The sequence below is a fragment of the Podarcis gaigeae genome, assembly GCF_964106915.1.
Source record: "Podarcis gaigeae genome assembly, chromosome: 5".
Taxonomy (NCBI): Eukaryota; Metazoa; Chordata; class Lepidosauria; order Squamata; family Lacertidae; genus Podarcis; species Podarcis gaigeae.
Genome location: NC_139681.1, coordinates 96307841 through 96331472, shown reverse-complemented (window position 1 = coordinate 96331472; position 23632 = coordinate 96307841). Strand labels below are relative to the sequence as shown.

Here is a 23632-nt window from a genome sequence, read left to right as displayed (position 1 = left end):
CAGGGGTTATTGTTATTCAGGAACAAAAACTTGCGTTCAGTCCCTTCCTTTCTTCAATAGAAAATTCTATTGTCTCCTTTAGCTGGACACCCTGTAGACACAATATTGTTTCCGTTTTGCAGCTTTCCCAGAAGATAACCAGTCCTGTAAAATTCCGATGGTATTTTTCCACTTACGACCTTCTTTGTAATGTCCCGAAGCTCCTCTAGGGGATTATTGTAACTTTGTTTTCTCTAGTCCAAAAGTCCGATTGTTATCCATGTTTTCGCCATTTTGTATCCAAGTTTTAACGGGTTGTAACTAATTGTAACAAAATTTAACCAGCAAAGTCCTCGTATTAAGGTCCTCTTTGAATTTCCGACTTTGACAGCTACTTTGACAGCTGTCAAAATCTCCTTCGCTTTTCGCCAGGCTCTCTCCTCAATCACCCCGGTTCCCGGGGGGGGGGGTTACGTTTTCCTTCTCCCTCAATTCTTCCTCCAGCACAGTTCTTGTAATTTCCCATCGTGGAATTCTTAGTTTTTATCAGCAATAGAATTCTTTTTGGACCTTGGTTTCCCAGTCCTTGTTTTGGAAGGTTTACAGTAGGGAGGGGGACTGACTTCCTTTTTGGATCCCCCCCCGCTCGTATCAAATCCGAAAAAAATTTCTTTTTTTCTCCTTTTAAACCCGGTTTCCAAATTACTCACGGGTTGTTGTTGAAAGTCCGAATTCTCAATGGAAGAAGTCAGCGCTCTCCGCCGGATGGCATGCGGCTTCGCTCGGCAGGGATAGCGGAGGACTCAAAGCACCACGCTTCTCCCCGGCACCCGATCCGTAGCCTTTAAAAAGGCTCCTTCACGAGTCGGGAGGGCGCTAGCGGTGCCAGCCGAGTCTCCATGTCCACGGCCTCCGTGGCCGTGGTTTTTAAGGGTCCCCGCATCGCTGGTGCGGTAGGACCCAGCCCCTGCCGAGCAGGCTCCCTCCGGGGCTCGGAGGGAGTCCGCCATTCGGCGATGGCGCCAACCCGGAAGTCTAGGAGAAGGAAAACTTTGATCCTGAACCTCAGCTGCCTTGTGGGAAATCTTCAGGAGAAGAAAATGCTAAGGAGTAAACCCTACACAAATCCGGAATGGAGTCCCCAAGACAGCAGGATGGTGCCTTGGATGCCTCCTTCTGGCAACTCCTGCAGCCAAGCTCTGCTTTCCTTTGGACCCCATCAGGGAGCCCAAGAGGGCGGTCTTGTCGTCTGGGCAGCCCAGGACCTCCAGACACACTCCCCAGGCTTGTGCCCTGTGGAGGTCACGTTGGTGCTGCTAATGCAGCAGTTTGACTTCGTCCCAAGAGGCTATATCTTTGGACATAGGCTCTACCTACAGTGAACTACAGTGGTACCTCGGGTTACAGACGCTTCAGGTTACAGACGCTTCAGGTTACAGACTCCCGAACCCAGAGCTAGTACCTCAGGTTAAGAACTTTGCTTCAGGATGAGAACAGAAATCGTGTGGCGGTGGCAGCAGGAGGCCCCATTAGCTAAAGTGGTACCTCAGGTTAAGAACAGTTTCAGGTTAAGAACAGACCTCCAGAAAGAATTAAGTTCTTAACCCGGGGTACCACTGTAGTAGGTTTTTCACTGACCACAGCATGATTAGCTCAGCAATGGAAGAACCAGACTGATGTACCCCTGAACGTATGGGAAAATATCTAGGATAAGGCAATGTGTGGCTGTCTCACCAGACACAGGAGGGCAATTAAAGGCATAACGAATAGAAACACAGACCCCCTTCTTTAAATATGTTAACGACCAATATCAAGATCTTATACCAAATGCTCGATATTCTCAGTGGAGAGGTTACTTTAAGCAACGTGTTTGAATGTTGAATGTGCAAGTGTATGTCTAGAGACAACGGATGAAACAAACATCATTAGTTGTACTGCTGGATAAGTTTTTAATGATTTTTGTATTTGTATAAAAACTAATGAAAATTTGTGGGTTTTGTGTGTGTGTGTGTGTGTGTGTGTTTTAAAAGGCAGACAGATGCCAAAGCATCTGAGGTGGCGGTGAAGGGAGCCCCTCCTCAAAGCCCCCTGTTTCTACAGCTAAGCAAGGAAGCAATTTAGCCGCAGCTTTTTTGGGCCCGTGTGGATTTGGTGCTCCTCACTGGCTGATGTAGAGAGGAAGAATAACAGCAGAGTGCCATCGATGTGCACAGTGCTTTGTGCATAATATAGAAAAAGACAGGTCTCTGAGCTGAGGAGAATATGTTCAACAATCTGACACAAGGTGATGGGGTGGCAGGAGGCCAAACAACTTAGAGATTATCCTCATGGGTAACATCCTGTCAATATTACGGAGGATTTCGCCACAGGTCGGGTGTGGTTGTGTGACAAAATGGTCGCCCGTATCCGTCATATCAAAGTGATGTGCGAAATACGGTTAGTCTTATTTGAGTCACCCTTGTCAGCGAATATCCGGCAAACACCACACAGGATTTTACTGAACATGAGGCGCGTACGTCTGGAAACGCAAGGAACTCCTTTGAGAGGTTCCCCTCAAAACTCTCTCGCTTTTCCTTGAAAAGAAGCGCTTTGCCTGAGGCGCCACAGGACTTGCTTTTTAAGGAATTCATTTTGAGACCAAAGCTTGCCCTCCGAGCGGAGCAACGGCCGTCTCCGGCTGATGCCACCTCCTCCCACCCCTGGGGAAGGAGGTGCGCACTCCTGCCACAACCAGCCAGGCTTGAAGCAGGAGAGCCAGATGGGGAGTGTGAGGGGAACGCGGCACCTGCCTGTCAGCACCCCAGATTGGCAGGAGGAGGGTTCCGCCTCAGTGCCCCACTGCCCACGCTGCGCTGAGGGGATAATGGGGGGGGGGGTGGCAGACGCTGACAGCGCCATATGCTGGCGGTTCCGCCTTGACAAGCGGGCGGCGCTCGGGGCTCCCTCTGCTCCCAGTCAACGGAGGCGTCTTGGCTCCGAGGCTGGTGGGATGAGTGGGCAGGCCCTGCGAGAAGCCTTAGCGAGCTCTGGCACCATCCGGGCATCTGGGATGTTAGTTTTGTGGAAAAGGGCGAAGGGTTGGGGGCTGAGGCCTGTAGCAATCAATGGATGCTTCCTGCTAATCTTCTCTGTATCGTTCCAATTTTAGTATATGTGTGGCCGAAGCGAGCGCTATCAGTGGATGCTTCCTGATCACCTACTTAAAGGTAAAGGTAAAGGAACCCTGACAGTTAAGTCCAGTCGCGAACAACTCTGGGGTTTGTGGCGCTCATCTCGCTCTACTGGCCGAGGGAGCCGGCGTTTGTCCGCAGACAGTTTTTCCGGGTCATGTGGCCAGCATGACTAAGCCGCTTCTGGCGAAACCAGAGCAGCACACGGAAACGCCATTTACTTTCCCGCCGGAGTGGTACCTATTTATCTACTTGCACTTTGACGTGCTTTCGAACTGCTAGGTTGGCCGGAGCAGGGACCGAGCAACAGGAGCTCACCCCGTCGTGGGGATTCGAACCACCAACCTTCTGATCGGCAAGCCCTAGGCTCTGTGGTTTAACCCACAGCACCACCCGCATCCCGATCACCTACTTCCCGAGCGCTAATTCTGATCAAATGAGAATCACTAATAATAATAATGCTTTTCATTCAAATGTATCCCAAAGGGGATTACAAACAATGAATAACATGCTGGAACATAGAACTGTGGAATCAGAGAGCTGGAAGGGAGCCCTCCCCCCCCCCCAGGGTCATCTAGTCCCACCCTCTGCAATGCAGAAATCTCAGCGAAAACATCCATGACAAATGGTCATCCAACCTCGGCTTAGAAACCTGCAAGGAAGGAGGACATTAATAGACAGGACATTAAACTGTTTTTTTATGCAACAACAGCGGCAAGAGTATCGTTGGCCCAGAAATAGAAGAAAGAAATATCGATGAAAGAAGAATGGCAGACGAAATTAATGGACTACGCGGAATTGGTCAAGATGACAGGAAAGATTCGAAACCTGCGGGACCAGAGATTCACAGAAGAATCACAGAAATATACGAACTATTTGAAGAGCAACTGTAATCAACAAATTACGCTAGTGAGACTACATCTTGTAAGGAGGAATATATGAAATATTGCAAAGAAGATAAAGAAGAGAGACATTAGTTATGATACTTAAATGTAATAGTGAAATTAAGAAATGTAAATTAAGTGGAAAAGATTGGAAAATTTTCAGATGTGATTGATGGAAGTCAAAAGAATTGTATAAGATATAAAAGTATGTTTTATAATTGTTGAAAATGATATGTTAAAACTAAGAAATATACACACACACACACCTGCAAGGAAATACACACACACACACTCCCAAGGGAGACCATAGTAGAACATTACAAACGCAGCAAAAAATCATGTAGATTAACGAATTATCAGTAAAGCAACTGCAGTCTGTAAGACACTGTTAACAAAGCGACAGCTAATTCATCCAACGTGGGAAGATTCAGGAAGGACAAACGAAAGTATGTCATTGCACAGGGCACAGTTAGATCTATGGAACTTGCTCCCAGCGGAGGCAGTGATGGCTACTTGACTTGGATGGCTTTAAAAGAAGATTAGAGAAATGGATAGAGGATGTTCAGGCTATCAGGGTCTACCAGGCATGATGGCTATGTTCTGCCTCCACAGTTGGAGGCAATGGGTTTCTGAATGGCGGTTGCTGAGAACCCCAAGCAGGGAGAGCAGGGCTGCAATCAGGTCCTGCCTGGGGGGCTTCCCAAAGTTGGATCTTGGGGGTCACTGATAGAAAAGGGTGCTGGACTAGATGGGTCGCTGGCCTGATCCAGAACCATCTTCTTATCTTATTAAGAGCCAGTACACCCATATACAGCCCACGTCTTCAGCGCCTGCATGGGCTGGGTGTCGGGAACACCTTCTCTGACCTTCCGATCCCAGGAACAGCAGCACAGCATTCCCGAGGAACAGGTCCCGGTGCAATTTGCTATTGTGAGCCCCTCAAAAGCAGCAGAGTAATGGAAGCAAAGCTGCGGAGGTTTTGTAGACTATATGGAATTGGCGGAAATGACTGGCAGAATCCGAGACCAGGGAATCCTGGTGGAAGAAGATTGGAAGAAATTTAAAGACTATTTGCAGAAAAATTAATGAATGTTAAAATGATGTAGGATTGAAATGAGATGGCTTTAGTAACAAAGTTAAAAGAATATGTAAAAAAGGATTGATAATTAGATGAAAATATGAAGTTTAACATGTTAAGATATATAATTAAGATAAAAACAAAGAGGGTAAGGATTTGCTGAATTAACTATGTAAACTGGAATACAAAAAAGGGAGGCGTGAGGAGGTCAGGAAAATATGTAAATGAAACTTAAGACATGAAAAGATTGATTTGTTTTTAATTTTGCTTTTTTTTTACTTATCATTTATTTTTTATGTATTTTGTATTTTGTATTTTTCATTTGTATCTTTGTATTTTTTCTATTTTTTATTTTTTTTTCCTATTCTTTATTTTGTAACTTTTGTCTATTTATAAAATCTTAATAAATATCTTATTAAAAAAAACAAAGCTGTGGAGGTTTTGTTGCATACATAATTTATTTCTACTGATTAAACAAAATAAAAGAACATAACAAACATGTAGAGGAGAGTCAGCTCTCTCATACTGCCATCTTGTCTCCAGACAGATCGAAGAAAATCCGCACAGTACTAGGGACGGAAGTCTGGAAGAGTGGTTTCCGCCCCCTCCTTTTTCACAGGCAGAAAGTAAAACAAACATGATCTGCTGATCTTTGCAATGGGAGGGATGAAAATACTGACACAGTCTTGCTCTCTGGGTGCTCAGAGAACAAGTTCCCCCTTTCTAAATGCACGTATCTGAAGAGTGCCGATGACCTGCATTTCAGCAGAAAACTCCTACAGCGTGTAGTTAAACTGTGGAACTCCCTCCCACAGGAGCCAGTGAGGGCCATCAAGTTGGATGGATTAGACATAAGTGTGGTATTTTATGCGTTCCTGTTATTTTTATTGATCATTGTTTAGTAATTCTTCATTGCAATTCTTAAGGGTCAACTGTTTATCTATTATTTGCCGATATTTAATTTTACTGTTTATTGTTATATTCTAATAGATTGTTAAATATTGCTTCATTTGATATATTTTAAGGTTATTGTTACTTTTTTTGTACTGGATCAGATTCATTATTATGTGTGTGATTGTTGCTGCCTTTTTTGTCGTTTCTTCAGCTTGCAAATAGCATTGTGCAGAGTAATATAGAAAGGCGGTACAGAGGTACCTCGGGTTAAGAACTTAATTCGTTCTGGAGGTCCGTTCTTAACCTAAAAATGTTCTTAACCTGAGGTACCACTTTAGCTAATGGGGCCTCCCGCTGCCGCCACCACATGATTTCTGTTCTCATCCTGAAGCAAAGTTCTTAACCCGAGGTACTATTTCTGGGTTAGCGGAGTCTGTAACCTGAAGCGTATGTAACTTGAAGTGCCTGTAACCCGAGGTACCACTGTATACAAATTAAACGTTATGTCTGATGGGATGTCTGCCCCAGCCCTGGTCTTCGAACTGTCCATGATAAAAGCGTCTTCTTGGCCGAGAAAAAACAGCCCTCGCTTTCTCTTCCTTCATCATCTGCTCCAGCCGCTAGCTTCCTTCCTCGCTGTGTGTGTGTGTGTGTGTGTGTGTGTGCACGCAACCGAGCAAACATGTCAGTCAGACAAGTCAGAGCTCAGGGCAAGCTAATGCATTTACCTCCTCAGCTGCCGGCATTTGTCTTCACTACCGGGGACAAGTGCATTTGATCAGCGTCCGACGGGGTAACATCACCCTGGTGAGTAAATGTTATTACCCCAGACGCACCGCAGAGGAGGAGATCATTCCTTCCCTCCCGCGCCTCCCCCCCCCACCTTCCGCACACAATCTGTGGTGTTGGCTCCCTGCCAAAGTCTCTGTGTGCCAGGGCCAGGAATGAAAGGTTGAGGAGCTGGGAGAAGAGGGAGTAAGGAGAAGAGGAAGGTGGCGTTTTCGATGCCTGCTTTTATCCACCTGCACGGGGCCCTCCTCTCTCCCATCGATCTGCCAAGACATCTCAAAGCCAGATGGATGTCTGTAGAGGCTTGGCAGCCCCAGCTAAGACACCGACGTTTCCCTGCCTGCAAATGTCGCAGGGCTGCGGCCAGACACCTCTGCCCTCCACACTGGTGTCCCCAAACCGGAGTTAGAAACTCAGGTATATAAGCTAGGCGCCAAACAGCACCTTAAAGGTCTATTCATCGGGGGGCTGGACTGGGCCAAAACAAACAAGATGAATTTTAACAGGGAGAAATGTAAAGTATTGCACTTGGGCAAAAAAAATGAGAGGCACAAATACAAGATGGGTGACACCTGGCTTGAGAGCAGTACATGTGAAAAGGATCTAGGAGTCTTGGTTGACCACAAACTTGACATGAGCCAACAGTGTGACGCGGCAGCTAAAAAAGCCAATGCAATTCTGGGCTGCATCAATAGGAGTATAGCATCTAGATCAAGGGAAGTAATAGTGCCACTGTATTCTGCTCTGGTCAGACCTCACCTGGAGTACTGTGTCCAGTTCTGGGCACCACAGTTCAAGAAGGACACTGACAAACTGGGACGTGTCCAGAGGAGGGCAACCAAAATGGTCAAAGGCCTGGAAACGATGCCTTATGAGAAACGGCTAAGGGAGCTGGGCATGTTTAGCCTGGAGAAGAGGAGGTTAAGGGGTGATATGATAGCCATGTTCAAATATATAAAAGGATGTCACATAGAGGAGGCAGAAAGGTTGTTTTCTGCTGCTCCAGAGAAGCGGACACGGAGCAATGGCTCCAAACTACAAGAAAGAAGATTCCACCTAAACATTAGGAAGAACTTCCTGACAGTAAGAGCTGTTCGACAGTGGAATTTGCTGCCAAGGGGTGTGGTGGAGTCTCCTTCTTTGGAGGTCTTTAAGCAGAGGCTTGACAACCATATGTCAGGAGTGCTCTGATGGTGTTTCCTGCTTGGCAGGGGGTTGGACTCGATGGCCCTTGTGGTCTCTTCCAACTCTATGATTCTAGGATTCTAGATGACCCTCGGGTCCCCATCCAATGCTGCAATACAACAATTCTATGATCTCAGCAACACTGCTTGACAACAGTTCACTTGTCCCAGTATCCAAGAAGCAGAAACACAGAGTGGAAATGGAAAGGGTGTTAATTGTGGACTACAGCAGAGGTTTTTAAATTGGGGAAAGGATGTGGCACAGTCAAATGTATCTGTACTCAGCCCTGGACTTATTTTCCTTGATGTGATGATGGAGGGCTGTGTGTGACTCAGCTAGCTCGAGGGAGACGTCAGTCGCCAACCTGGTGCCCGCAAATCTCCACATAGTTGCGAATGGGCCCGTGCCAGTAGCAAAACGAGCCTGGCACCTGGGGGATTTTGAACACTGCCCAAACCGCTTGCCAGAGATCGCCCTTGTTTCCTAGTAAGGCCTGCTCAGCATGGATTAGTGGTGTTGGGGGCACTGCTTCCCAGAAGTGGATGCATTTCAGCCAAATGTGGGTGTCGGGAGGCAGTAGGTCCAGTCATGACCGACTCTGGGGTGGCGGCGCTCAACTCGCTTTACTGGCCAAGGGAGCCGGCATACAGCTTCTGGGTCATGTGGCCAGCACGACTAAGCCGCTTCTGGCAAACCAGAGCAGAGCACGGAAACACTGTTTACCTTCCCGCTGGAGTGGTCCCTATTTATCTACTTTCACTTTGATGTGCTTTCGAACTGCTAGGTGGGCAGGAGCAGGGACTGAGCAAGGGGAGATCACCCCGTGGCGGGGATTAAAACCGCCGACCTTCTGATCGGCAAGTCCTAGGCTCTGTGGTTTAACCCATAGCGCCACCCGCGTCTTAAAGCGGGATATCAAATCCAAACTCTTCTTCTTTTGTTTAGCAGAAAGGGGCCGAGCAGAAAACGGGAAACGAAGAGGAGCTGTGTCCCACTGTAATGCAGTGTCAGGGCCTATTTTGCTTCTTGCAAGGGAGGAAGTAACCAGGACAAACTCCAGGAAGCTCACTCCAGGTCAAGCCAGTGATTCGTGAGAGCGAAGCTACAAGGAAGTTAACTCAAGTCTCCAGATCTGGCGCTGGCCATGAATTCACCGACACTCAACCACAGTTCCACCATCTGCAACACGGGGGACACCGCCACTGGCCTACCGTACAGGGCTGTTGTACTGAAATAGTGTATCTGAAGCTCTTCCAACATGCTACAGCCCCACATAAACGCTTTCTTAGCATCCGAACAAACACTTCAGGTGCAAGCATTTGAGGTGGGTCAGTGGGAAGCTAGAAACAGTGTTTTTAGTAGTAATTAGAGTGTTGGACTAGGACCTGAGAGACCAGGGTTCAAATCCTGACTCAGCCATGAAGCTCCCTGGGCGACCGTGGGCCAATCACTCACTTTCGGCCTAACCTACCTCACAGGTTGTTGTGAGGGTAAAATGAGGAGAACTACGTATGCCACCTTGAGCTCCTTGAGAGGGAAGGTGGATGCAAACGCAATAAACAGGGTTTCCGAAACTTGGGGCTCTAGCTGTTGTTGGACTACAACTCCCATCATCCCTAGCAAGCAGAACCAGTGATCAGGGATGATGGGAACTGTAGTCCAAAAACAGCTGGAGTCCCAAGTTTGGAAACCCCACAATAAATAAATGAATCGACTTTGCAAATTGGAAGGTCTGGACCTTCTGTACTAACGTTGTGGGTTTTAGGTGCTCGGAACCTGCTAAAACACAACAAAACCCACTCACCAGGCCTGGCTGAGGGCCTGAGTTTCGTTAAGGCAGGCCAGCAAGACAGCAGCTGGGTAATAAGAATATTCCATTACGTGCTAACAGGGTTTTTCCCCTGCTAAGTGTTGGTTTTATGACACAAAAATTAAAAGGCAAGGGCTCGGCAACAGGCCCAACTTGCTGGGTCTGGGAATGAATCCCAGGGAAGGGCAGAGTACGGGGGGAACGGCGCCAGCTGGAAGGACGAGTTGCCTGTCTGAAAGGATGCGAGATAAGAGCGTGCAGCTCCCTTGCAGAAGGGGTGGAGGCGAGTTCGAAACATTATTAGGACAACCAGGTAAATTAATCTGTATGGGGCGGGGAGGACCACCTGGTCCTGCGTTTTGCAAACAAGCTACCAGTTGCTGGAAGCTGCAGTGAGTTGGGGAGAGGGCTCTTCGGTCCTGCTTGCTGGGTTCTTTTTGTATTATTATTATTATTATTATTATTATTATTATTATTATTATTATTTTGGTGAACCACCCTGTGATCGTCAGATGAAGGGTGGTCTACAAATTTAATACCATATTTTTCGCTCCATAAGACGCACTTTTCCCCTCCTAAAAAGTAAGGGGAAATGTGTGTCTGTCTTATGGAGCAAATGCAGGGGGGAGGCAGGTAGGAAAAGCCCCCAGGAGGGAGAAGACACTGACTTAGGTGCGCCTTATGGTCCGGTGCACATTATGGAGTGAAAAATACGGTAAATAAATAAAATTAATGCCCATAAACCCATAATAAACAAAAAAAATATTGCTGCCTTCCACATCGCTTCTAATATTGAATAGCTTTAGCATACTCAGGAATCAAAAGTTTTTTTGCCTCTTTTGCAGAAAATGTATACTTTTCGAGCGTTCTGCAATTTCCTTGGGTGGCCAGAGAATGAGGTTCGCAGCCCCTGCCTTGAAATCCCTGGAAAAGGGTCTTCCTCCTCCTCCTCCTCCCACCCTGCCTGATTTACGAGAGAGCTGAACGCTGCCAGAGGGAGAACTCTTGTCTCTAAACTAGTCAGCACAGCTCCAGGTGTTTATGTGTGCAAGGAAAAGAGATTGCTCGCCGTGTTTCTGCCTCGCCCCTTCTCCCACAGGAGGAGCAACCGACAAACAAAAGCGCCAGAAAACACTGATTAAAACATTTCGCATCAGAAAGGAGAAAGTCTTGCTTGCTGCCGACCGCGGTAGAGAGCTAGTTTTGGGGGTCCCCCCCGTGCTTACCTGGTGAAAAATGAGAGCCTGGCTGATGTAGCCCCAGCTGCTGCTGGGGGAGAGGTAATGGAGGGCCACAAGGAGAACCACCATGAAGGCCACGCTGGCTGAGGCGTAGATGGGGCTGATGAGGAAGACCATGACGAAGCAGCCGGCGATGCCCAGCACACAGGTGTGCCAGGTGAAGTACCGGAAGGTGGGCCTGCGGGAAGGAGCAGAGCAGTCAGCTTGGGAGGGGCAGATCCACTTAGCTGCTAGTGGTGTCGCGGACCGGTTGGACGCAGAGGAATTGTGGGAGGAACCAGCTGGGGAAGCCCCGAGGGAAGAAGGCTAAGAGTTCAGGGATTGGTGGGTGGACAGAGGGAGAAGACTGGGAAGTGGTGGTGTCGGAAGCTGAAGAGGCAACAGGGCTTAGTGAGCTGGGAGAGTCTGTGGCAGAGAGAAGTTCAGAATCAGAGGCAGCAGCTGAAGCAGGAGAGGCCGAGAGGCAGAGATGAGTCAGGCTGCTGAAGAGTCCCAGGTATCTCTGCCTCCTGCTGGAAGCTTCCCTTCTCCCTGGTACCCTAGAACCAGGAGAGACATGAAAAGCACAGAGGAGAGACAGGCACAGTCTCAGATTGCTTGGGAGAAACCCTGGAGGGGAGCGGGGCTTAGGCAGTTATGGGGATGTGGGGACCTTCAGTCTCAGCAACTGCTTCGTGGGGACAAGACATACCAGGGATAAGCTGCTGTGCTCATTAGGCCTGACACTCTACCAAGATCATGTTATTGCTAATAATGAGTCAATTGCAGTTTGAATGGTGTGATTTACTGCTGGCTGACTCCTGACAGCTTGGGAACCTGCAGCCCTCTGGATGTTCAAGTTGGGAGTTAGAATCACGGAATCACAGAATTGTAGAGTCCAACCTCCTACAATGCAGGAATATTCAGCTGTCCCATACGAGGATTGAACCTGCAACCCTGGCAGTATCAGCACGTTGCTCTAACCAACTGAGCTATCCAGGAGTTGGAGTACAGCAATGCCTCAGGGCTCCACAGGTTTTTCTCCCCTCCTTTAGGGGGTGTGCCATTCTACAAAGCAGCGTGCGGACCCTGCAGGTTGCCACTCCATCAGTTACTCCACACTAGCCCCTGAGGCCACCCTCAGATGCAACCGGAGCAGAGTTGCAGGAAATCCATCTTATTTGGGTTGTAACCTGCCCTGTTCCAGAAGGCTCACGGCTGGTTAGCAACATTTAAAGACAATGAATACGTAACACAATTGCTTACACCCCGAGGGATCCATTAGAGAGAGTCCAACGCACTCATCTCCAGCCGCAAAATGCTTGAGAAAGTAGAAGGGCTCTCAGATCACTTTCCCTAGGCTGCTTCATAGATTCCAAGGTTTAAGCATGGCAAATTGTACATGCATGAAATTTCCTGCACAGAGCTGCTTCTGCATGCAATTTGCAGCAGTATCACATGCATGCAGGCAAACACACGGGATGCATGGTATTTCCAACATGAAAATGTGGGAAGAAATTCAGATGGCGTGGCTAACTCCAGGATGAGGATGCAGTGACAGGAAACACTACACCTGGTGAATTTCTGCCTGTCACACAACTGTAGCAGGCACAGATAAGGATTTTTTTTTGGGGGGGGGGAGAAGTATGAGAATGCTTTTGAGCAGACGGTTGGAAAAAAAACAGCATTTAAGTTTAAACATGAGTTGTAAGCAGACTGCCCCAGTTATCTGCCAGAAGTATTTGGCTGACCTTATTGGAAGCAGAAAGCTGGGCTAGAGGTCTGATTCAGCCGAGAAGCCATTACAGAATAAAACACACACTTTTTTATTATCTACTGACACCTGCAAGGAGAAAACTACTGAAATCAGTTAGTTTCAGGAAAGGAGCCAAGCTGAGATTCCTCACCCTCTGTCAGCTGAAACACAGCCTCAGCCCCTTCAAGACAGCAGAAATGCAACAGGAGAAACCTTCCCCCATCACTGCAAGATTCTCCTATTGAATTTCTGTCTATCAAGGGCTTTTTTAAAAGGTCCAGTGCCTGTATCAGAAAGGGGGGAGGAAAGTGATATCTCTTGACATACATGGAAGCCAGCATGCCCTGTGGTTGGATGATGGGGTGTGGACAACTTTTTATCTGGAAAAAAGGACTCCCTCAGAGTTGGTCTTTGTTAGATGCAGGATTCTTGGGTTGACAAGATTTGCTAAGCAAAAACTTTTAAAAGCTGACCATTTCTGCACCTACATACTGAACCTGCCCTGTTCGAAGGGGCTGCAATAAATTTTAAAACCAAATGCCAAGCAACAGCCAACTGACTTGAAGTACTGAAACAACAAAAAATACCGCACACATCATTGCAATTTATATTTTAATCGCGCAGCTGCTCCGATAGGATTCCCCACCTTCCCACGGGATCTTAGCACGTATCATTCATTATAAAGGCACTAAAAACGCGAGCGATTCCTATTGATCCGCATGCATTAAAGAGTTACATCTTCTTGAGTAGTTAAAAATTCCGGGCCAGAGAGACCTGGGTTCAAATCCCTGCTCAGCCATGAAGCTGAGTGGGATATTTCATTGCCCATCACGGCCTAATGTTCCTTGCAGACCTGTTGGAATAATAATAATGCAGTCGAACCGAGGCCATTGCTCTGTGGCAGAAGCACAGGATGTAAACACAATTTTTAAACAACAACAAAAATGTGATTTTTTTTTAAAAAGCAGCACCTAGTCCCTAAAATCTGCTTGTTTATCTCCCCTCTGGGACAGGTAGCCTCAAATCTCACTGAGTAATGAGGACAGCTGATGGCTGCCACACCTCAAGAGAGTTGTAGGTTTTCCTGGCACTGGCCAGATAGAGGAAGAAAAAGTGTTTGGTTGTTTTTAATCTCAGTTTTGGTTTTTAATTTCAGCTTTTTTGGGGGGGGCAGGGAGAGGGAAGAAGAAGCCAAAGGGGGCTATCAATCCTGCACAGAGGGGAGGGGGCAGCAGGCAGGGTGTGCTCTGCGTGGCAGGAAGCCAGTCCCGCACTGGAAGGCTGGCGCAGTTGGCAGAACGCATGAACCGAGGGCGCCGGCAAAGGGCCTCTTTTCTACGGCTTAATTAAATTGTTCTCATCTAACCCGCTGTCTTATCTATATTGCTTAGGGAGATTTAAAAAGAGCCCCGGAATGCTAATTGCCCTCTGCCACTCTTGCGTAGCCGGACCCACAAAAATAAAAAAATGCACAAAGGCTGTGTGTATTTACTTGTGTGTGTAAGAGAGAGAGAGGTGGGGAGGGAGGAGACGCAGAGAAGGGAGACACACCTCTTTTGCTGCTGCTCAGAGGGGAAGAAAAGGTGAGTGATAAAAATGCAAATGGTGGTTAAGTGTGTAATCGATGTGTATAAAACACGGGTCTCTCCTGGGCCCTGGCAGCTAGCCGCAGTATGCATTAGAGCCTCTACGAAGAGCACAGAGTTTAACCCCCTCGCGGGATGCTGCGGCCCCAGCAAGGACCAGAGAGGTTAACTGGAGGGGAAGGGAGCCAGGCCCAGCTCCCAAAGCCACACATGCACAACGTCTGCGACTTTGGCCAAGGGGCCTCAGTCCATGTTCAGCAAGCTTTTCGCCAACTCGGTGCTCTCGAAGGTGTTTTTGACTACACCTCCCACCACCCCAGCTACTTAAGAACACAGGAAGAGGCTGCTGGATGAGGCCAGTGGCCCTTCTAGCCCAATCATGCTGCTCTCAGTGGTGAACCAGATGCACATGGGAAACAAGCAAGCAGGATCTGAGCGCAAGAGGCCTCTCTCCTGCAGTTTTCACAGCAACTTGGATGCAAAAGTATTGCTTGCCCAAGTTGCAGAAGGCACATTGGGCATCAACAGCCCTCTTCTCCATGAATTTGTTGAATCCTCTTTCAAATACAGTGGTACCTCTGGTTACGTACTTAATTCGTTCCAGAGGTCTGTTCTTAACCTGAATCTGTTCTTAACCTGAAGCACCACTTTAGCTAATGGGGCCTCCCGCTGCCACCGCACCTCCGGAGCACGATTTCTGTTCTCATCCTGAAGCAAAGTTCTTAACCTGAGGTACTATTTCTGGGTTAGCGGAGTCTGTAACCTTAAGCGAGGTGTGGGCCAGAATGAAAATATCATTTTGGGGAAGGATATCTACGGTAAAGATGGCGGTGCTACCAAGGATGTTATTCTTATTTCAGACCATACCCATATTAAAGGGTATAGGAATTTTTAAAGAATGGCAAAAAGTGATTTCAAGGTATATCTGGCAGGGAAAGAAGCCCAGAATAAAATTTAAGTTACTGACAGATGTTAAAGAAAGAGGGGGCTTCGCCCTGCCAGATATGAGACTGTACTACGAGGCAGCATGTTTATGCTGGGTAAAAGAATGGATAAAGTTAGAAAATAATGAATTATTAGATCTTGAAGGTTTTGATAACAGATTTGGATGGCACGCATATCTCTGGTGTGAAAAAAGAAGGGTTCATAAAGGATTTGGAAACCACATCTTCAGGGGTTCACTAATTGAGTTGTGGGAGAGATATAAAAATATTCTGGAACCAAAAGTCCCGCACTGTATTCGGGTTAAAATGTATAACTGATGGAAAATTAATAAAAATTTACTGGGGAAAAAGTAACCTGAAGCGTATGTAACCCGAGGTACCACTGTATATGCATTTCTGCATATACCGTAGATTCCGGCGTATAAGACGACTTTTTAACCCCAGAAAATCCTCTAAAAAGTCAGGGGTCGTCTTATACGCTAGGTATAGGTTCGCTGGGCAGCAAATGTATAAGCCTGGGCATATACCGTATTTTTCCCTCTATAACACACAGATTTTTTATCCTAAAAAGGAAGGGGAAATGTCTGTGTGTGTTATTGAGCGAATGTGTGGTCCCTGGAGCCAAATGGCAAAAAAAATCAGGCAAAAATCAAATTGCGCGTCTCGGAGAAGGGAAACCTGAAAAGAGGAAGCGGCTGCTTTCCTGCATTCTGCCTCAGGGTCTTACTGCCCACCCGCCTCTGTTTCCTTGCTGTGTTTGCTCAAACGGAACAAAGAGCAGGGAAAGCCCCTCCCCTCCAGGCAAGCAGAGGGGAAAGCAGAGTGTTCTCTCTGTGCTCCGGTGCTGCTGAAAACATGCAGGAGGGAGAGGGAGAGGGAGAGGGAGAGGGAGAGGGAGAGGGAGAGGGAGAGAGAGAGAGAGAGAGAGCTGGCTGACTTGGGTGGGTAGGTGAGGGAAAACTTTTGCCTTCCTTTCCTCCCTCCCGTTATACCCCTCTCCTGCATTCTTAGCCAGCTGCTTCTCTGCACACCCCTCTCGTGCTCCTTGTCCGTTCTGTGTTTTTCCTTCCCTCCCCACTTAAAATGTGGTTAAAAAGCATGGATCCACATGGATCCTCAGGATCTTTGCATTGGGTCACCTCAAATTCACCATCAGAGCACATAGCATGTCCATGGCTATAGCCTGCCCCCCCAAAATCACGCACCCACTGTTGCCTGGGGCTGCAATGGTGCAAAAACGTGGTTAAAAAGCATGGATCTACATGGATCCTCAGGATCTTTGCATTGGGACACCCCAAATTCACCATCAGATCACATAGCATGTCCATGGCTACAGCCTGCCCCCAAAAAATCACGCACCCACTGTTGCCTGGGGCTGCCATGGTGCAAAAACGTGGTTACAAAACATGGATCCACATGGATCCTCAGGATCTTTGCATTGGGTCAGCCCAAATTCACCATCAGAGCACATAGCATGTCCATAGCTACAGCCTGCCCCCCCAAAATCACGCACCCACTGTTGCCTGGGGCTGCAATGTTGCAAAAACGTGGTTAAAAAGCATGGATCTACATGGATCCTCAGGATCTTTGCATTGGGTCACCTCAAATTCACCATCAGATCACATAGCATGTCCATGGCTACAGCCTGCCCCCCCAAAATCACGCACCCACTGTTGCCTGGGGCTGCCATGGTGCAAAAACGTGGTTACAAAACATGGATCCACATGGATCCTCAGGATCTTTGCATTGGGTCAGCCCAAATTCACCATCAGAGCACATAGCATGTCCATAGCTACAGCCTGCCCCCCAAAAATCACATACCCACTGTTGCCTGGGGCTGCAATGGTGCAAAAACGTGGTTAAAAAGCATGGATCTACATGGATCCTCAGGATCTTTGCATTGGGTCACCCCAAATTCGCCATCAGATCACATGTCTGTGGCCACAGCATGAAGCACAAAAATGATACATCCACTGTTTCATTCAGAATGTTTTTTCCCTTGTTTTCCTCCTCTAAAAACGATGTGCGTGTTATGGTCAGGTGCGTGTTATAGAGCGAAAAATACGGTAAGTCAACCCCCCAAATTAGCAGCTGCCAATCTGGGAGGTCGTCTTATACACCCAGTCACCTAATACGCCGGAATCTACGGTATTCTGCCTGGCGTACACATTTTTTGACCCAAACCAATGACTTCGAGTTACAATAAAGGAGATTCCAACTAAACATCAGGGGGAAACTCTCTGGCACCCTGCCTGACAGTGGAACAATCTCCCTCGGGAGACTGTGGACTCTCCTTCCTCAGAGGTTTTTAAGCAGAGGTTGGATGGCCAATCAGTAATGGATGCTTTAGTTGAGATTCCTACATTCAGGTGGTTAATAATAATAATAATAATAATAATAATAATAATAATAATAATAATTTATTTATACCCCGCCTTTCCCGGTTCAAAGTCCGGGCTCAGGGCGGCTAACAACAAATTTAAAACACTTAATTATAAAAGCAGCATAAAATACAGTATAAAAACACAAATAACATTAAAATTCAAAAATCAATTTAGGGGAAATAAGCATTAGATAATCTCCAGGGCTAGCTGGCTGAATTGGTCCTACTTGGGCCAGCAAGGAGACCAGGGGAGAATTAGCTGTGGGGTCTCAGAGCGGGTGATCTTCATAAAAGGGGAGGAGGAGGGAAGAGAAGGGAAATAAAAGATCAGGCTGAATTCAAATTAAAGGCCAGGCGGAATAGCTCTGTCTTACAGGCCCGACGGAAGGAGGTTAAATCCTGCATGGCCCTGGTCTCATGGGACAGAGCATTCCACCAGGTCGGAGCCATCACTGAAAAGACCCTGGCCCTGGCGGAGGATAGTCTGACCCCCAACTCTACAATTCTATTATTCTATGTGATGGGCCACGCTTCAGCAGCTCCCTGCGTCCAGTCTGCAGGGACCTCATCTGTTCTCCAAGAATTATTGGACCTCAACAGTTTCTGAAGTCATACCATGCTGGACTTTCCTCACAGGATTTCAAAATAAATTTTGGCCTGTATCAAGGGAGGTGTTAAAACGCATGCAGATGGAGAAAGAGGTTGCCCCTTATCTATCTGTTTGTAGTAACCAGACATATAGCTGGTCAGTGCTGGAGGAAAACTCTGTACGTGCTCAGGAGAATTGAAAAAGTAACACAAGCTCTTGTTTACTTTAAAGAAGGGGAGCTGGAGGAACAAGACGCTACATGAGCATGTTTAAAAGGCGGCCGAGGAGGCTGCGAGAATGAAAGAATCTCCCCCACCCTCTTTGACTTGTACCTCAGAGAATGCAAAGGCACATCAACTCTCAGCAGCAGGGAGCTGCCATTCACCAATGCTGATAATTGTGGGGGAGACGTGTTCCTCTCCATATTCCCTGGCTTCTCAGAACTAACCAATGTTGGAAAGGGCTCCACCCAGCGTGGTGCTGAGTCCCCATCACTCTTACTGAGAGGAGCGGGCTGGGGGAGGGAGGGAGAGGAAGAAAGGTCTCGATTCAATTACTCCTTTTCGAAAGGGCTCAGCCCCTGGGCAGGATGAGGCCCCACTTAGCGAGAGCTAAAGAGCTGTCTGCAAGGATGAATGTCACACAGGCGTGATGAGGAGGGAAAGCGGATGGCTGGTTAACGTGGTGTCAGAGAATTAGGGAGGCCAAAGCAGGCAATTCGGCTTTTGGCCCAAGTAGGAGGAGAGGTGGGATAAAATGTGCCACAGCTGGGGGGGGGGCAGAACCTGGTTGCCCCAAAGCTACTCTTGGGGAACACCCTAAAACTCAAATACCCCCTTTAACGGCTCATAACCTGCCATCTTTAGGGGATCCATGCAGGATCTGCATTCCAGTTTAATCAGGGATAATTGGCCCTCCAGATATTGCTGGACTACAACTCCCATCATCCGTGACATGGAAGGGGCTGATGGGAGATGGAGTCCAATTGGGAGGGCAGAATGTTCCACATCCCTACACTGGATGGATTGCCAGGGTGGTGGTTTCACCTGTTAAATGTGAACCTAGGAAGCTGTCTTATATGGAACCAGAACACTACAGTCGGCAGAGCACAAGATTTTAAATCTCAGGGTAGTGGGTTCAAGTCCCACACTGGGCAAAAAGATTCCTGCATTGCAGGGGGTGGACTAGATGGCCCTTGCGGTCCCTTCCAACTCTATTTCTACACTCCATTCAGTATTGCCTACTCTGGCACCGGCATTTGCAAACTGGAGGCTACACCCACAGCTTCCATTTGAACTCAACACGTCCAGGAGAATGGCTCTTTGCTCCAGGGTCCTGGAGACCTCTGGCCTATGGGGAGTGGGGTCCATTTTTCTGGGCATCCCCTGTCGGCATCCTTCAGGGGTCGAGATGCTAACTGGCTAGCCCCCAGCTGGATCATGCCCTTCCAGCCGTGACGATCCCCCGATCTCTGGTGCGATGTAAATCAGCGACTCAGACTTCAAAAGCCTGAGCACAGAGTATACTGCGCAAACAGAACAGGGGTGAGGCTTATGGAAACATACTAACAGCTAAAGATTTATTAAGCATAAATCAAGACAAAGAAAACATGTCGTCTCCCTTTCTTCTCTTCAGAGAGACAGTGAAAAACAAAAGCTATACACAAACAGAAGTTCCCAGCAAGCTGTGCTGGTATGTAAACAGACATGTGACATGCAACAGTTCCATGTCTGCAACTAAAGGTGGAATGGAGATTCCCAACATCCCCATCATCTTCCTCTCTGGGTTAAACAAAGGCACCTCAATACCCCTGTAACAAAGTCGTATTCAGGGCTGCAGGTATAACTGAATCTGCAGCACTGGGAGATATGCCAAAGGGTAGAGGTTTCAGCTGCCACAAGAACCTCAACTTTAATATTCTCTCTCTCTCTCTCTCTCTCTCTCTCTCTCTCTCTCTCGGCCTTATTGTTGAAAAGCTGGAATCTGCACACAAATTGCTTGCTGAACCACAGAGAGGGACTGAGAAAGATTTGCCGGTGAAGGGGGAGCAGGGGTTCAGCCCCCTGCATACCCAAATGCTCACCCATGAGAAAGAAAGCCACAATAAACATAATGAAATATAATAACACACACAGAGACACACTCAAAACTTTGCACACAAATGCAAATGTATCTGTTACACAACCTGAACCAAACCACAGCTTTTCTTGACACAGAATCCAGATTGCCCGGGTGCAGAATTTAATCCCCACCGCCAATGAACCCTAAGAGGCCTGGCCAGATATCCCATTCACTTGGATTTGGAGCCAGGATTCCTTTTGTCCGGAAGCGGACCTCCCCCTCTTCCTCCTCTTTGCCCTCTTCAAACACTGTGAAAACACCAGTTCCAAGCCCTTCAGCTCTTGCTAGTCACAAGGGCTTGCAAACTGGGTAATTATCAATTAGCATCCTCTTAGAAATCAGCGCTTGGAGAGTCCTGTCTTGGTGGCTGAGGGGGGAATGCACAGACAAGGGCACTCAAGGCTCCCACTTCTCCACTCTGGAGGCTGTTTTCACACACAATGCTTAAAAGGACTCCCTGTGTCTTGCCCCTTGCCCCTTAATGAAAATGCAAAAAAAGTATACTGGGCAGATGCTACTAACGATTCTTGTTTAAAAGCCTCTCTTTCACTTACTCAGAAGTTAAGCAGAGCCTGTAGCTGGATCAGGTCCAAGGGGTCTCATCTAATCAATTGTCCTGTTTCCCAGAAGCGAGACACGAGTTCAAAACCAGCTCTCCCAGTTGCAGTTCCCAGTTAAGTGGTCTTCAGAGGCATGGTGCCTCTGATCCTGAACCTAACATGCAGCCATCAAGGCCTGCAGTTGTTGATAGCCTTTATTCCCCCACGAATTTGTCTAATCCAGGGGTCAGCAAACTAAGGCCCGGGGGCTGGATCAGACCCAACTGCCTTCAGGATCTGGCCTGCAGGAAGAAATTCCGAAGAAAGAAGAATGGCAGACAAAATTAATGGACTACGCAGAATTAGATAAAATGACAGGAAGGATTGGAAACCTGCGGGACCAGAGATTCACAGAAGATCGGAAGAAATATGTGAACTATTTGAAGAGCAACTGCAATCAACAAATTACGCTAGTAGGACTACAAGAAGTTTTGTAAGGAGAAATACATGAAACATTGCAAAGTAGAGAAAGAATAGAGATATTAGTTATGAGGAAGCTTCCCCTCCTAAAATCACACACCTTGCTGCAAAAGAGTCCCCAGTGCTACCTTAGCAGCACAAACATGAAGACCGAGAGAAGCGCCAAGAGAAAGGAGTCTGTTAGCAGCTTCTCGGATCATTTACAGACCAAACCCCTCTATTCTCCTGGAAGCAAACTCTATTTAAATGCCTTATCAAAAGCTCAATTCCCAATTTTAGCTGTCTTGCCCTGTCTTCACAGAGGTATTTGATTCCATTAATGTGTCTTCCCCTTGAGGCAAAGCCCAATCAGCCAACTCCAAACTTGCTTTGCCTTATCCAGAGAGGATTTCTGAGAAGCGTTGCTTGCATGGAAACACAAGGAGGGACTGGCTGCTGCGTCGGGCCAGGGGGGACCCACCTAGTCCAAAATGCAGTTCTTACCATGGTCAGCCAGAAGTCCAGGGCAAGCCTGCAAGCAGGATCTGAGCACAAGAGCCCTCTCCCCTCCTGAAGTTTCCAGCAACTGGTATTCAGAAACATCACTGCCTGCAACTGCAGAGGCAGAGGCACCATGGCTGGTAGCCATTGATAGCCGAGAATTCGTCAAGTCCTCTTTTAAAGCTACTCAGCTCAGTGGCCATCGCGGCCTCTTGCGGGAGTGAGTTCCACAGTTTAACTGCAAGATGTGGGAAAAAGTCCTTTTTCAAATCTTTCAACATTCCTATTTCTAAGAGTCCAGCTCCCATCATCCCAGCCTTAAGAGCTCTCCAATGTGCAGCTGGTGATTGAGCCAGGACAATATCTGTCAACTTTTCCCTTTTCTTGCGAGGAATACTATTCGGAATAAGGGAATTTCCCTTTAAAAAAGGGAAACATTGCCAGCTATGGCCAGGACAGCTATCCAGGCTTGGATCAGTAGCTTAAGGGCTGGAGAGGACTCTAGCTCTCGTAAGCCAAGCTATAAATCCGCTGTCCAAGGTGCTGAACAACCTCCACGCACAGTTCCCTTGTTAACTTCAGAGGAGGGCTGGGCTCTGTTGCATTCTCTGGCCAGCAGCCCCAACCCTGAACAGGGCAGCAGGAGCAGGACTCTGCAAACATCCAACAGCATCTTAAAGACAAACCAACACACAGCTTGGCATCGGCTGCTATAGACTCAGACTGGCCACTCAGTTCAGCATCCTCTTCTCACAGTGGCCAGCTAGATGCCTCAGGGTAGCAGGACATGATTACAACATTCTCCTGCTTGTGATTCGCAGCAACTGGCATTCAAAGGTATCCTGATATTCAGAAGTATGCTGCCTCTGCTACTGTAGGTCACAGAGGAGGGTCAAGAGTCTAGAAACCAAGCCTGATGAGGAACGGTTGAAGGAGCTGGGTATGTTTAGCCTGGAAAAGAGGAGACTGAGAGGAGCTATGAGAGCCATCTTCAAATATCTCAAGGACCGTATCATGGAAAGCAGAACAAGCATGTTTTCTGCTGCTCTGGAGGGTAGGACTTGAACCAATGGCCTTCAAGTTACAAGAAAGGAGATTCCAACTAAAGAGCAGGAAGAACTTTCTGACAGTAAGAGCTGTTTGACAGTGGAACTGTCTCCCTTGGGACTCTCCTTCCTTGGAGGTTTTTAAGCAGAGGCTGGATGGCCATCTGTCAGGGATGCTTTAGCTGAGATTCCTGCATTGCAGGGGGTTGGACTAGATGACCCTTGGGGTCCCTTCCTACTCTACAATTCTATGATTCTATGAAGCCATCATGACTGGAAGCCTTATCCTTCAAGAATTCACCCGACTCTTTTTCAAAGCCATCCAAAATTGGTGCCAATCACTAAATCTCATGTGAGCAAATCTGTGGGGAAAAGTGGCTCCTTTTGTTTGTTCTTAGTTTCACTGGATGGCCCTGGGATCTATTATTGTGGCAGAGGAAGAAAAACTTTTCCTCCACACTGGGCATTCTTTTATGTGCCTCTGCCACGCCCCCTACTTGTTTTCCAAACTAAGAAGTTCTAGATGCCAATCATTTTAGCTGCTCTTTCCTGAAACTTTTCTAGCTCTGTGCAAGTCCCTAAATTGATAAAACGTGTGTATTACGAAATCCGTATTCCTTTCCCCAGCCTGGGCGCAATGAGGCAGTGCATCACTATTAAGTGCTAGTTTAGGTGATCTGGGAAGCCTCCTTGAAGTTT

The 23632-nt window shown here is 47.5% G+C and overlaps 1 protein-coding gene across 1 annotated transcript in view; it reads right to left on the bottom strand.

The window, feature by feature from the left end:
- The window catches only part of LOC310844780 (solute carrier family 12 member 9-like), a 95738-nt gene that overhangs the window by 9257 nt on the left and 62849 nt on the right, over nucleotides 1-23632 (bottom strand). The window contains exon 10 of the mRNA XM_083739341.1: nucleotides 11016-11208. Within this exon, the coding sequence (XP_083595467.1) occupies nucleotides 11016-11208 (193 nt within the window). The remainder of the gene's footprint in view (nucleotides 1-11015; nucleotides 11209-23632) is intronic.